The sequence below is a fragment of the Cotesia glomerata genome, linkage group LG8, assembly GCF_020080835.1.
Source record: "Cotesia glomerata isolate CgM1 linkage group LG8, MPM_Cglom_v2.3, whole genome shotgun sequence".
Classification (NCBI taxonomy): domain Eukaryota; kingdom Metazoa; phylum Arthropoda; class Insecta; order Hymenoptera; family Braconidae; genus Cotesia; species Cotesia glomerata.
In genome coordinates this window covers 16,378,053-16,393,292 of record NC_058165.1, presented here as the reverse complement: position 1 = coordinate 16,393,292, position 15,240 = coordinate 16,378,053, and the positions used below count along the sequence as shown (strand labels likewise).

General features: G+C 29.5%; 1 protein-coding gene across 1 annotated transcript; it reads left to right on the top strand.

Moving 5' to 3' along the window:
- The first annotated feature begins 4,913 nt into the window (after positions 1–4,913).
- On the top strand, positions 4,914–13,829 carry LOC123270177. Its single transcript, XM_044736119.1, has 4 exons — positions 4,914–7,859; positions 7,973–9,824; positions 12,589–13,293; positions 13,807–13,829. The coding sequence occupies exons 1-4, from the start codon at positions 4,914–4,916 to the stop codon at positions 13,827–13,829; spliced, it is 5,526 nt and encodes a 1,841-aa protein (XP_044592054.1).
- Positions 13,830–15,240: the final 1,411 nt, after the last annotated feature.

The window sequence follows — 15,240 nt, the reverse complement described above, 5'->3', positions numbered from 1 at the left end:
AAACAAATCCTTTTATCAGTGCGGAATAATTTTACGTCAGATTTTTTTTTTCAATATTCATAAAATATGAATTTAGTTCTAGAATTATCAATTAGAGGTCCATAGTTAATCTACTAAGTACTTTTCTAATTTTTGGTGTATCTCGTAGTTGTGATATTCTTTTGTAGTTATATTATTTTAGTTATATTAGTTATATTATTTTTTGTAGTTATAACTATACCTATGCGGTCTGAATATTATGTCAGAATTGTTTTTAATGTTAGGTTTTGATGTCTTTAAAATTTTTACCAATAAAATAGTAATGATACAATGATTATAAATCCCGTTTGAGAAGCTGAAAATAACACACTGCAAGTACTTTTAAAGTCGTAATGATCTTTCAAAGTGAAATAATTTAAACATTATCTTTTCTCTAGAGTCGGAATCAAACTAGCAAAAGATTTATAAAATATGAATTCTGACGTTTAAATATAATAAAATAAAAATTTATAAAATAAAAATTCTGACGTCGGAAAAATATTCAGACCTTAGAGTCTAATTCTGCAGCAATTAATATGTCAATCATCATTTTGACAAGATCTGTAAGGTTCTGAATATTTACAATCAACTATTTGATGGTTCACATCACCTTTTATTTTTTTTTTTTATTTTTGTTGTTAGAAAAAATATATTTTCACTTACTTTTAACCGGTTCATTTAACTTCCGGTTTGAAAATATCTGTCAGCAATTCGAACTGTACAATTTTCTAATTAGTTATAAGATTTTCAAAAATTTTTAATTACTCAATTTTTATTGTCTTACAATTCTTATCTATCTTAAATTCCATAAGCGTTAGAATTTATTTGTCTGACGTCAGAATTGTGTACTTTACGACTAATCTGAACCCAAATTCTGACGTCAGACGCATCCACCAGGGGCAAGATTATTCAGATAAATATACCTGCGATTACTGTCAAAATAATTAATTGTATTTTTTTATTTAATTGTTTAAATATTTTTAGGAAGCTAAGTGTTTAAAGATTTATCAATTATAAAAATTGTTATTTGTTATAATTATTCTTAAAATAATTTAAAATTTGTTGATTATTTCAAAATATTCTTATTTTTTAAATTGCTGTATATTTTTTAATCCCAAACGTTTTTGTTATATTTTAGATCAGAAATTACTTGATTTTTTCCAGTTTTTATTCAAATTTAATTCTAAAAAATTAAATTACCCGGGTCAAAAAATTTATTCTATTTTATGATAAATGAAAATTTTCAATATGTTTCATTCAATTTAATTTTATTATGTGTATTTTATATGAGAATTTAATCTATTTTAGCCCGTACTATTCCCAACTCAGATCAATTTCTTCAGACCATTTTTAATGTTATAATAAAATTGTTTTCTATTGTTTCAAGAAAAAAATCAGACATTTTTTGTCACAATCATTTAGCTGGTTTTGGTCGGATCAAGGTCGAAAACAGCCCAAAACGTTTCATAATTTTTTGTCGGATTTTGATCAAAAACCTTTTAGTCGCCTGTAGATAAAAAACAGACCTTTTATGAATTCGATAATAATAATAATATAAAATTGATAATTGAACTGTTAGTTTAGTATCGAAAATCTCGAAAGAATGATTACTGATTCCTTATTGGTCAGAATTAAAGCGCGCGCCTATGCGCGCAATTTTAATTCTTAGTAATAATAATAATAAAAGTCACTATCTTAGTCGACTTTTGGCTTCCGAACATTTAGAATTAAAATTGTAGATCAAAAACAGTATAAGATTTCATATTGAATTTGAAAACAATACATAAAGTCCAAGTCCAAATTAACTAGACTAAAAACCGATCAAACTTTTTAGTCTCATTAGATTAAAAACAGGATAAAATATTCATAGCTGCTCAATTGTTTTACTAAAAGGTTGTTTAGACTTAAAACAGATAAAAAATAATTTGAATAGTAGATCAAATACAAATGGAAATGTTTTTAAAAGTTCAAATACAGATCAATAAGTTCAAATGCAAATCATTTTCCTCAAAATCAGTTTAAATTTTTCGACCCGGGTAAAATTAATCACCTTCCAATTTTCTAAAAATTTTTAAATATCTTAGCGGAAAGTTTTATAGACTTATCTTACACAAATCATATAAATATTAAGACTTACCGCATCGCTTTTAAGACGTTCTGTAGAATCTACATTCGTATTGACAGGGATGTACGCGATCTGAAAATTAAGCGACTTAGAACCCGTTCTGAAATATTTTTTTTAGGACGGGAAGCGAGAACTTGAGCAAACGTTAGTGACGTCACACCAAATTCAAAACAAAAACCACCCCGAGTCCATGACCTTGACTATACATTCGTTTACGTAATGGGTTGATGATCTCTACCGTTTGCTATACGGGGAGTACCCCGAAAACTCCCCATAGAGTAGTACACCCCCTGAAACATCAGCTAATAAATTGACTTGGCAATTATTGTGGTGTTCTATTAAGAGTGAATTCAACTATCTTCTATATATATATAGGAGACTTTCTATAGATATAGATAGTCACTCATCACGATATCTCTGGAACTATAAGACCTAGAGACTTGAAATTCGGCAGGAATATTCCTTTTGCCAAGTAGAGGTCAGCTAAGAACGGATTTCACGCAATTCCACCCACAAGGGGGGTTGCGGGGGTGTTCACGAAAAAAAATTCATATTTTTCAATTATGGCTTTTAATAGTTCAAAACTTGGTCAGAATGTTTCAAATTACATTTAGAAATTTTTTAAAAACGAATTCTGTGACATTCCACCCCCCTGGCGTGCCCGTGCGTGGGCGTCAAATTAAGAAAAAATTCGTAAATTTCAATCTATAGCTATTAATACTTTGAAACATGGCCAGAATGCTTTTTTGGCGTTTTTGAGCTGTTAAGAATAAATTTCATTAAATTCTACCCCCACATGTCCGTGCGTGGGCGTAAAATTAAAAGAAATTGTACCTTTTAATCTATAGCAGCTAAAGGATTGAAACTTGGCCAGATTGATTTTTTTGGAGTTTTTGAGCTGTAAAGAATGAATTTTATGAAATGCCACCCTCACAAATCCTTGCGTGGGCGTTAATTAAAAAATTATAAAATTCAATTCCTAAAGGATAATAAGAAGGCATTAAATATAAAAAAAATTAAAAATTTTTATATAAGGTAAAAGCCCTAATAGATGATCATGTACCATTATATGATCACTCTATGTATTTGTATACCTATATTTGTGAATATAGATATACAAATACACGGAGTGATCATATACTGGTACGTGATCATCTATCGGAGCTTTTACCTTAATAGCTTAGAACATATTTTGTTGTTACATTTATAAAAAATACAGATCCCAATATTCTTTGTTTTTTGATCAAGATTATTATTATTAAAAAAAAATTCAAATCTTTATAGAATTACACAATTAAATTGAATTGATATTTTTAATAATTATGATTTTAACTTTTTCCATTTTATTTGCAATTCTTGCTGCTTTGCAAGCCTCTTTAATTTTTCTTCATTTAATTTTTCAATTATGTCCTGAAATTCTTTAAAAAATTTAAATGTGTCGTGAAGTGCTCGGAGGAAAGATCCCTATAATGAAGATAAAAAAAGTTAGTGTATGTAAAATTCATATTTGTATATTATACTGTAAAAAATATTTAAATAAAAAAATGACAATTACATTTCGCGCATCATCGTACGCTGCAGCGAATGATTCTTGATGAGATTCTTTAAACCCAATGGCTTCGTGAATTCGCCCATCTCTTAAAAAAACTTTAGTTATGGTTGTGCAGCCAACAATGTAGATCCCATTGACTTGGTCGACGTAGTCTATAAAAAAAAAAATAATAAATTATGATTGATGATCACAAGTTTTTTTAACTAACTAAAAAAATAGAAAATAAAAATTTTAATAAAATAATATAATTATGTTTACATTAATTAATTATTTTTTACTTACCAATTATCTGTTTCTTCACTTCGTGAGACCAATTGTCTGGATGAAAAGCTTTATTTCCATGTATAATTAACACTTCTAAATTTAAATTATTTATGTTCATATTTTAAATCAATTCTTTTTAAATAAATTTTTTTTTAAATATATAATGATTTTAATGGGTGAACATATATTTAATTATTTATATTTATACTTAATTTGTTTATTTATATTTATTTGGTTAAAATTTATATTTTTTTATTATTTAGTTATTTATTTATTTATTATTATTGAAAGCTTTGAAGTTATCTTCAAAACAAATGAATTGTTCACTTTAATATTTCATTCATATGTCACAATTAAAAAAACGTAAACAAGCAACTGTCAAAAAAATTATATTGAAAAAGTGATTTAAGTGATATTTTTATAAAAAAATAACATTTTCAAGTTAAATTATTACTGGGAACATCAATTAATTAAGTATATTTTTTCAAATATTTTTTATGCTTATGCAGTATACGTAAGTTTTTAATTATTTATTAGTATTCTGTTGAATATTTTTAATTTTCAATATTACTTTGAATTTAAAAAAAAATTGATTTATCATCATAAATAATTTAAATTAATTATCAATTAATGAATAAAATTTTCATTTTTATTCAATTAGTTTTTAATGATTATTATTTTATTGAATTATTTAAAAAATTTTTAATACATTATTATTTTAATTTCTTAATATTATTTTGTTTATGATGATAATTTAGTTGATATAAATTATTTTTCCATTATTTAATACTGAATAGTTGAGTTACATTATTTACTTTTTATAATTTCTATTTACACATCAAAAATTTTACGACACTAATGGAGTCTATAAATTCATTAAAAATAATCCACATTCCTGGTGATGGTGCGTGTCTTTTTTCTTCATTATCGTTTTTGTTTTATGGTACTATATCAATGAGTGCTGTTATAAGAAAAAAAATTGTTCGTTACGTGTTTGACAACTGGCAAAGGTTCAAATGTTTTTCTCAACAATTATCTGGGGAACCTTATAAAACTAAACATTTGTACTTTGATGACATGTCAAAGTTAGATACGTATGGATCTCTTTGTGAAGTTAGAGCAGCATCAGAAATATTTCCGTATGAAATTAAAGTCTATGAAAATAACTGCTTTGTAGCTACGTTCGGCGAAGCACTATGTGGAATTAAAAGATTAATGTTCACTGGAAATTTTAATAGTGGTCATTTCAACGCTTTAGTTCCATTAACTGAATCCATCAACCATGATATTGCTCAATCAGACCGTCTTGATGTTCAAGTATCATGTCCTATCAACACGCAAACTGACGATGCGATAAATTCATCTTTTACTCAAATTGATTCCAATACTGTTCTATATAATTTAGATCAATCGATTTCTTCTATTCAGTCACCATCAAAAAAAGGTCAAAAACGAAGAAAAAGATTTTCAGGTGAAATTAGAATTAGAGCTAAACAACTTAGAGAAGCTGCTTCAAAATACACGGAAACCCATAAAGAAGTCAACCAAAAAGCTGTTAAACAATACAAACAAAATCATCCTGAGATCCAGAAAAAAGCTGTTCAAAAATATGTTCAAAATCATCTTCAAGTTAAGAAAAAAGCTCAAAAAAATTATCAGGCCAGAAATCCACATATTTTTAGAGAAAATTCAGTTATATATCTCGAAAAAAGATCAAAAACTAAATTATTGCCCTGGACTTCTAAGGCTTTTTCCGGTTTTAAATACAACTGTCAAATTGACTATTCAAAAGACAAAATTGTACATCTTGGATCACGGTTACCTTGCTCTTGGTGTCGTGCTCTGAAATGGAAAGATGAAACTGAAGGAATGTGCTGCAGTAGCGGTAAAGTTCAACTGTCTAAGCTTGGTCCTTATCCTGAACCCTTACATAGTTTACTTACTCATCAGCATCCATTATCAGAACATTTTTTTTCTAATATTCGTAAGTATAATGGATGCTTTCAAATGACGTCTTTCGGAGGAAAGCAGGTACGTGAAGGTAATTTTATGCCAACATTTAAAATTCAAGGACAGGTCTACCACAGAATAGGGAGTTTAATGGCTAGCTCTGATCAACAGCCTTCTTTTCTTCAAATATATTTTGTTGGTGATGATGATAGTGAACGAGATATTCGTTGTGGCATTTATCCTGGAATTAATTCAAAATTAACTCATCAATTGCAGATGATGCTTCATGATCACAATAAGTATATTCTTGATTTTAAAGTTGCAATAGATTCAGTTCCAAAAGGTCAAAAGGAGTTCAAAGTCGTGATTAATGCTGATCGAAAACCTTCTGGTGAACATAAAGGCCGCTTTAATGCTCCTCAAGCTAGGGAAGTAGCTGTCCTTATCGTTGGGCAGGATTTTGAAAAACGAGATATCGTTCTCCAAAGCAGAAGCAATCAAGTCGTGCGAATCAGCGAGACACACCGTGCTTATGATGCTTTGCAATACCCATTGATGTTTTGTTATGGAGAAGATGGATATCACATTAATATTCCGAAGCGTGATGAGAAGACTAAGACTCCTCTCAATAAAACCGTGTCAGCTTCAGAATTTTACAGCTTCAGGATTATGGAACGCGATGGTGAAGAAGGTTGCTTATTATTATTTCGTAATCTTTTAAATCAATTTTTAGTAGACATGTATGCCAAAATTGAGACTGAACGACTTAACTGGATCCGTAATAACCAAAAAAAGCTGAGAAGTGAGGAATATGTTCATTTAAAGGATGCTTTGACGAAAAATGATGGACAATCATCAACTATCGGAAAAATGGTTGTGTTACCTTCTTCTTTTACTGGTGGACCCCGTTATATGCATGAGCGAACTCAGGATGCAATGACATATGTTCGACATTATGGACGGCCAGATTTGTTTATTACTTTCACCTGCAATCCCAAGTGGCCAGAAATAACAGAGCTTTTGCGTCAAGGTCAAAAATCACATGATCGACATGACATTGTAGCGAGAGTTTTTAATGTAAAAGTAAAACATATGATGAAGCTTCTTACAGTGGGTAGTATTTTTGGTAAAACAAAATGTCACATGTACACTATCGAATGGCAGAAACGTGGACTTCCTCATGTTCACATTCTACTGTGGTTGGAAGAAAAAATAAGATCTGAGTCTGTTGACCAAATTATAAGCGCTGAATTACCTGATCCTAACCTAGATCCAGATCTTTTTGAAATCATAAAATCAACCATGATTCATGGTCCATGTGGTTCTTTCAACTCAAAGTCACCCTGTATGGTTGAAGGAAAGTGTACTAAAAGATATCCTAAGGCATTTTTAAAAGAAACTGTCACTGGAGACGATGGCTATCCTCAGTATCGCAGACAATCTCCAGCAGATGGTGGAATGAAAATAACCCTTAACGGAGTTGAAGTTGACAATAGATGGGTAGTCCCGTACAATCCCGTTCTGTCCCGTACTTTTAAAGCTCATATTAATGTGGAATATTGTAATTCTGTTAAGTCTATTAAATACATTTGTAACTACCTTAATAAAGGATCTGACCAAGCAGCGTTTACCGTTGAGGATTTTGATGAGGTGAAAAAGTACCAAGCAGGACGTTACATTAGTAGTTCTGAAGCGGTTTGGCGCATACTTTGTTTTTCTATTCATGACAGATTTCCTTCTGTCATGCATCTTGCTGTACATCTTGAAAACGGTCAACGAGTTTACTTCACAGAAGGAAATGTAATTGATAAAGTTGTTAATCCACCAAAGACAACTCTAATGGCTTTTTTTGAACTTTGCAACTGTGATAATTTTGCAAAAACTCTTTTATACTTTGAAGTTCCGGCTTACTATGTATGGAAGAACAACCACTTTGAAAGGCGGAAAAAGGTAAGGATGTTCCAGGTTATTTAGGAGTTAAGAAAGATCATGTTTTAGGTAGAGTGTATACCGTTCATCCCGGTAATGCCGAGTGTTATTATCTGCGTCTTCTATTACATCAGATTCGAGGTCCAGTATCATTTTCTGCTTTAAAAACTGTTGATGGAGTAATTCAGCCAACATTTCAAGCAGCATGTAGAGCACTAGGTCTTCTCGAAGATGATGCTAATTGGGATCACACTCTAGAAGAAGCTTGCATCTCTGATTCTCCGTTCAAAATCCGTGAGCTGTTTGCCATCATGTTAGTTTTTTGTCATGTTGGCGACCCACAGAAATTATGGGAGAAATACCGAGACAATTTTTCTGAAGATATTAGGAGAGAGATAGAACGAGAAGATGGAAATGTCGAGCTGATGCTTGACATTATTTACAACAAATGCCTCAATTTGATTGAAGATATTGTTATATCAATGTCGGGAAAGACACTTCTTCAGTTCGGTCTCCCCTCCCCATCACGAGAGGAAAGATTTATTTTCACCAATCGTCAATATCTGAATGAATTGGCTTATGACACTACCTATTTGAATGAATTTGTAGCTGAAAATGTTCCTAAGTTAAACTTAGAACAGAAAAAAGTTTACAGTAAAATTTTGAATTCGATTATTTCTAATTCTGAGCAATTATATTTTCTTGATGCTCCAGGTGGCACTGGAAAAACTTTTTTAATCAATTTGTTGCTCTCAAAAATTAGAAGTGAGAAAAAAATTGCTATAGCTGTTGCTTCCTCAGGAATTGCTGCGACTTTGATTGATGGAGGCAAAACAGCTCACTCTGCATTTAAATTACCTCTAAATTTGTGTCATTCTGAGTCCCCACTTTGTAACATCTCTAAACAAAGTGATATAGCTCATGTACTAAGAGAAACAAAAATAATTATCTGGGATGAGTGCACAATGGCTCACAAAAAAGCTATTGAAGCTCTGAACAGAACGCTCCAAGACATCAGAGGTTGCAACCAACTTATGGGAGGAGTAGTTGTTCTCTTGGCTGGTGACTTCAGACAAACATTGCCTGTTGTACCACGAGGAACACGCGCTGATGAAATTCAAGCCTGTATCAAGTCATCCTTTTTATGGCCTTCGGTAAAAGTTCTATCTTTGACTATCAATATGCGTGTTCATCTTCAACCACATCCACAAGCTGAGGAGTTTTCGAAAGTACTCATTGACATAGGTGACGGTAAGATCCCAGAAGAAGACGGAAAAATAAATGTTTCTTGCATTCGTTGTGATATTGTCCCAGATTTAATCACCTTGACTGAAAAAATATACCCGAATATTGACAAGGCTGGAGAAAATTGCAGTTCATGGTTAAAAGAGAGAGCTATTCTCACTCCAACTAATGAACAAGCTAATTCTATTAATAACTTTTTACTGGAGCAACTGCCAACTGAGCAAGTAAGATATGAGTCGGTAGACACAGTAATGGAGGACGAAGACGTTGTTCACTACCCTGTAGAGTTCTTACATACTCTTAATCCACCAGGAATACCTCCTCATGTTCTTCATCTCAAGATTGGCACCCCAATAATGTTGCTCAGAAATTTAAACCCTCCAAAATTATGTAATGGAACTAGGCTCCAAGTCAAGATCTTACACAAAAATGTTATTGAGGCCACAATTATCACCGGAAAATATCAAGGAGAAACTGTATTCATTCCAAGAATTCCGTTAATTCCATCAGACTATCATTTTGAATTCAAACGTCTGCAATTTCCTGTTAAAGTTTGTTATGCTATGACAATTAATAAAGCACAAGGGCAGAGTTTGAAGATGGCTGGAATTGATTTAAGAAATGATTGTTTCTCTCATGGTCAACTTTACGTGGCATGCTCAAGAGTAAGTTCACCTGACAACTTAGTCATTCTTCAGCCAATTGGAAAAACCAAAAACGTCGTGTATAAAGAAATTTTAAGTATTTAATTTTATACTTTTGAGAATACTATTAATTAATAAATATTTCTGATAGTTTTAGATTTATAAATAACTAGCCGTTACCCGCCAAATTTATTCCAAAAAGTTATTTTTAAAAAACTGCATTTTTAATTTGTTAAAATTTATAGATGTTAATTTTTTTTAATAATTTTTTTTGCCATAATTTATTTGTTAAAAAGCTATTAAAATTATTAAACATCTGCTAAATTAATTTTCATAGACGTGAACATGATAGCCTGAGTTTGAATTTTTCATATTTAATCTAAATTTTTTTAAATTGAATATGAATAACATATTTCAAACCCTGACATTCATGCTCAAATCTATCCATGGTGTAGGCCTACTGGGGATCCCGCCATGTAAAAGGACGCATCGCATGACACAGTACCTCCATGGTGATGTGGAAAGCTGTGTCAATCATTATTTTTAACTCATATAAATTTATAATGCCCTAATTTATTATCTGAGTGTGTAAATTTCATAAAATTCATTTATGATAAAACTACTTACGTAGTTAGATAACAAAATTAATATTTTTCGAGCATGGCGTATATTGTACGCCACGCGAAGCGGGCGGGTAACGGCTAGTTGAATATATTTGAGTACATAATTAAGAATTGTTTACCGTTTAAGTGACGTTAGTATATACTGATAATAAATCATATAAAAGCCGATCCACTAGGGCGGAGAGCGCATTCCAGTTTTAAAAGCATCAGGAAAATGTTCGGGAAAACAGTAGTTATTGTTGTGTTCCTTACGCTCGTCGAGTATGCATGTAAGTAATAATTGTCTTTAAAAAATATTTCGAAACTTTTATTTTGATTTTTTCCTCTTGTTGCATTTGTTAACAGAAATATATTCTGTCTGTATTTTGTCTTTAAAGCCAGTAATGTAACTCATTATGAAAGATTATACAATCTTGGACATTAATTTGTGTCAGTTTATAAGTTTAAGGATTTATGGCCATCAATAAATTTGGCCGTTTCTAAACTCTAAAATTGGAAAATATGAAATTTTCCAATTTGTAAAATAAGCAAACCATAAAAAATGATATTATAAAAATTTTAAAAATACAAATAAAGTCAAAAGTAAATTATACCTGTACTAAAATGTGACAAATAAAAAGACAGCCAACTGTAAATAATAAAATTTCTAAATGAATTCATTTTTAAAAATGAACAGTTAAAAAAGCATTAATAAAACGTCATTAATCTAAAAATATCGGATTAAAAAAAAAAGAATTATTAAAAATATTCCCAATTAAAAAAATGATAAACTAAAAGTTTGAACATCTAAAACAACGTTACATTATAACTGAGAATATTTAAAATCACGAATTTTAAAATATGACGATCGCTAAATATTGAAAATTTAAAACCTGACAACTTGAATTTAGCTGATTTAAAATTTAGAAATCGCTAAAATCGGCCATTTCTAAACTTGGTAACTCGTTAAATCAGCCGATTTTAAACCTCGAAATTCATAAAACTTGCAGATTCTTAAAATGATTTAATTTAAAGCCTGTACAGCGTAATATTAATGATATTTATGTTAAAAATTAGATTTTACATATTTTGAAATATAACAACCGAAAAATTCACTTATAAATAAAATAATTTTGTTTTTTTATTTTCATTTTATGTGGTGGATTCATGAAACTGTCAATAAAAATTTTATAATCTTTTTGTTGACAATTCTTCATTTTCTTAAATTATTGAAATCCAAAAATTCAATGTTTGGAGTTATATAAAAAAAGTTTTTCAGAGTACTAAAAAATCTAAACTATAAATAATTTTATTTCGTAATAATTTAATTTTTGAAATAAATAAGACCGCTATAATTATTAATTAGTATACAAAATATTATTAGTTTATCAAGTATCAATTCAACAATATAAATGTATTTTACGAAAGAATATCAACAAAAATTTATCAAATTTCTATTGACAGGTTTATGAATCCACCACATAAAATAAATTATTTCATCAATTAGTGAATTTTTCGGTTGTTATAAATCAAAATATGAGTGCCGTGCAAATTTTTTTTTTTTCTTGCATTAGTAATCAAAAATATATTCTTCTTTCTTTATTGTTTCTCTGAAAGTCAGCAAAGTAAATTATTTTTTTTTCAGTAGTTATCAAAAAAGTTTGAAAAATCCAAAAATGCACGCCTCATAATCTAATTTTCCATAATAAAATTGATTGAAATAAAATACAAATACTTTTAAGTCTTTCGCGCCATTGTCTATCCAGAAAAGAAAGGTACTGCGCATGTGTTGTAGACGAACCTTATTTACATAGATACAGTCATACAAACGATAAGTAGATTCTAGTTTATTGCTAATTATAATTAAACTACATTGAATTAGCAAAATGTCTTTTAAAAATGTCATAAGTGTTGAAAGTACTGTTTTTCTGTGACATTAATGTGTAAATATTGTTCTACAAATGCAATAGAAAATAAGTAGAGACAATTTTAGTTCTCACTTGATTTTCGTAAGGCGAGAGTAGAGCACTATTTCATTCGCTTCGCTTATGAGGCGTGCAATGAACTTCTTTCTTCATTTTTTTTCTTAAACTTAATTAACTTATTTTGAATTTATAATATTTTTTTCCGCCAAACTGACCTCATATTCAGCAAATTGCATTTTATTTCTTTTCGTTGTATTAGCAATCAAAAATAAAATTTCTTTTATCGTTTTATTAGGAATATAACTAATATTTGAATTTTTTTCCATTTATTCAGTGGGTGATTTTATAGTTAACAACGGAAATGCACCGAAGCCGCCTCAACGTCAAATCATTCGATATCTCAACTGCTCTGACTTGCATGAATATTCATTGGCGGAAGATACCATTCAACTAAGTAATCTTATCATTGTGGCCGCGGACAACCCTTGTGTTATAAAAGCGTCGGTAATTATTTTGAAAAACAATCATTTTCCCGCTTATTATCATGCTTATAACATAACTGGAAAGAAAATAGTAATGGTAAATAATGAATTCAAAGGACCAGAACAAAATCATTACATAGTTGGAGATAATGTACTTTTAGTTAATAATACATATCAAGGCCACTTGCAAGTTCATGAATTAGCGGGATATCAACTCACTACGTTCAACAATGTATATGATGGTATATGTAAAATCAATCAATATTCAGGAACTAGTATACTGGTATTCGATAACGAATCTAGAGGAGGTCTGTATGATGTCTTACTTCGGAAAAAATCCGTGAACTTAATGTATGAATTGTATCCTAACGATCTGTCAAATTATGAAAGTGGAGCCTTTAATGATATAAGAGAATATACAGAATACTCTTTAGACAAAACTGATCAAGCACAGCCCGACCTCACTATTGTAGACAAGATCGGATTTCTACAAGATGTGAAGTTTGGATTAAAAATTAAACGTCCTGAAAGTGCTTTTATCGTTAAAAAATTCGAAGGTTTAATTAATACTAATTTTTCATTTCCTTAATATTAAAGATAATGTATATATAATGTAATATCAATGTAATAAAATAAATATTTTAACGCATAATAATGACTTCTTGTTAAATAACATTTCCCTGATTAAAAAAATCAATTTAAGAGCATACACTGAAAAAAAATTTATTTGATTCAAGAGAAAAATTCTTGAAGCAAGAAAATAATTTTGAAGAGGGTAATTGTCTTGAATCAAGACGAAAAATTCTTGAATCAAGTAAAATTTCCTTAAATCAAGAATTTTTTTACTCAAAACAAGAATATCAAGTTCTTCAAAATTATATACTTCATTCAAGAAGATTTTTTTTCTGTGTAGGAAATAACATCATTCGAATCCTTTTCAATACTTTTGAATATTTTAAATACTTTTCAATTTCTCCTCTTAAGGAAAAATTAACATGTAAGTTTCTGATTAGAAAAAGGAATTTAAAATGAGTCAAAACGATTTGAGATTTGATTTGAACACTCTATAGGTATTCATTCTGCATTGAGATAAATGTTTAGTAACATAAATATTATTCAAAGAAATGACAATAAAATAAGTTGCATATTAAATCCTTAATTTTATAACACATTTAACAAAAGTTTTACATATTCATTTCACAAGCATACATTTTTATTTCTACTTATAGATTAAAAACTTTCAAATTATCTATGACTAGATGCTAATTAGAATTAAATAAAAGCTACCTATTGCTAATATACATGATAATAAACTATGAGACATTGATTAAAAGATAGAGAGCAACGATTATTCTTCTTCCGTAGAACGCGTTAAATAGAAACAAAGTACTAAATAACAAAAACAATAGTACCTTGCATGCAGCGTGCGATTAAAAATTTCGTGTTCGAGTATTGACTTAAAAGACGAAAAATTTACTTCATTAGTCTTTTGAGTTCGAGATATCGATATATCGATATCAACGAACATCCTTGATCGACTTAGACCATCGTTGCAATGGATTACCATTGGACTCTTTCACTGTAAAAAATCCGGAGTCAATTTCACTCCAATTCCACTCCCATCACTCGGAGTTCCGGAGTGAAATAATTAATCACTCCACGTAGGGAGTGAATTTGGAGTTTTTATTTACGGAGTGATTTCAGAGTGATTTCGGAGTGATTTCAAATTTCGCTCCGAAAAACATCCGTGTTCGGAGTTTTTAAAATAAATAAAATAAGGATGAATTTTCATTCGACAAAAAAAAATCTCAAAATTAATTATTCTTTATATATATATTTTTTTTGTGCGTGTGTTTGTCACTGAACTCCTCCTAAATGGCTGGACCGATTTTAATAAAATTTTTTGTGTGTCTTCCGGTGGATTCCATAATGGTTTAGATTCACAATTCAGTCCACGAGAAAATGTTTATTTAATAGATTTTTTATTCATAAATTGTTTTTGATTTTAAGCTAACTTATCTTAACTGGACGGTTATTAGAGAAAAATTAAAACTAAATATTGAAAAAATACATGAAAATTAATTACATAAAATCCATTGTAAAATAAAGGGCAACAACTATTATTCTTACGTTAAAAAATTTTAATTGTCACAAAATGCTGAATATTTGAAAAAATGATAATAAGGAAAGTTGAATATTAAATCTTTTTTTTTATTATTCATTAAATCCTTAATTTTATTATATATTTAACAAAAGTTCTATATGCTCATTTCATAACCATACATATCTATTTCTATTTATAGATTAATACCTTTTAACTTATCTATGACTGGATGCTAATAAGAATTAATATCGTAATATTATTTATGATTGAAACGAGTATTGCCTGTAATACTCCGTATTCCTTAGACCCAATGATAAGATTGTAAGACATTCTTGTGCAAGGATCAACTAGCTGTAATTTCGAAGATAATTTCTTCTTCCCTACAACGAACATTATAAGT

What these genes read in the sequence shown, in the direction of transcription:
- LOC123270177 (XM_044736119.1), top strand. Translation starts at nt 4,914, where the DNA reads ATGAGTGCTGTTATAAGAAAAAAAATTGTTCGTTACGTGTTTGACAAC. An exon ending in ACTTTGAAAGGCGGAAAAAG is followed by an intron (nt 7,860 to 7,972) that starts GTAAGGATGTTC and finishes CTATTACATCAG; the next exon opens with ATTCGAGGTCCAGTATCATT. An exon ending in CGTGTATAAAGAAATTTTAA is followed by an intron (nt 9,825 to 12,588) that starts GTATTTAATTTT and finishes CCATTTATTCAG; the next exon opens with TGGGTGATTTTATAGTTAAC.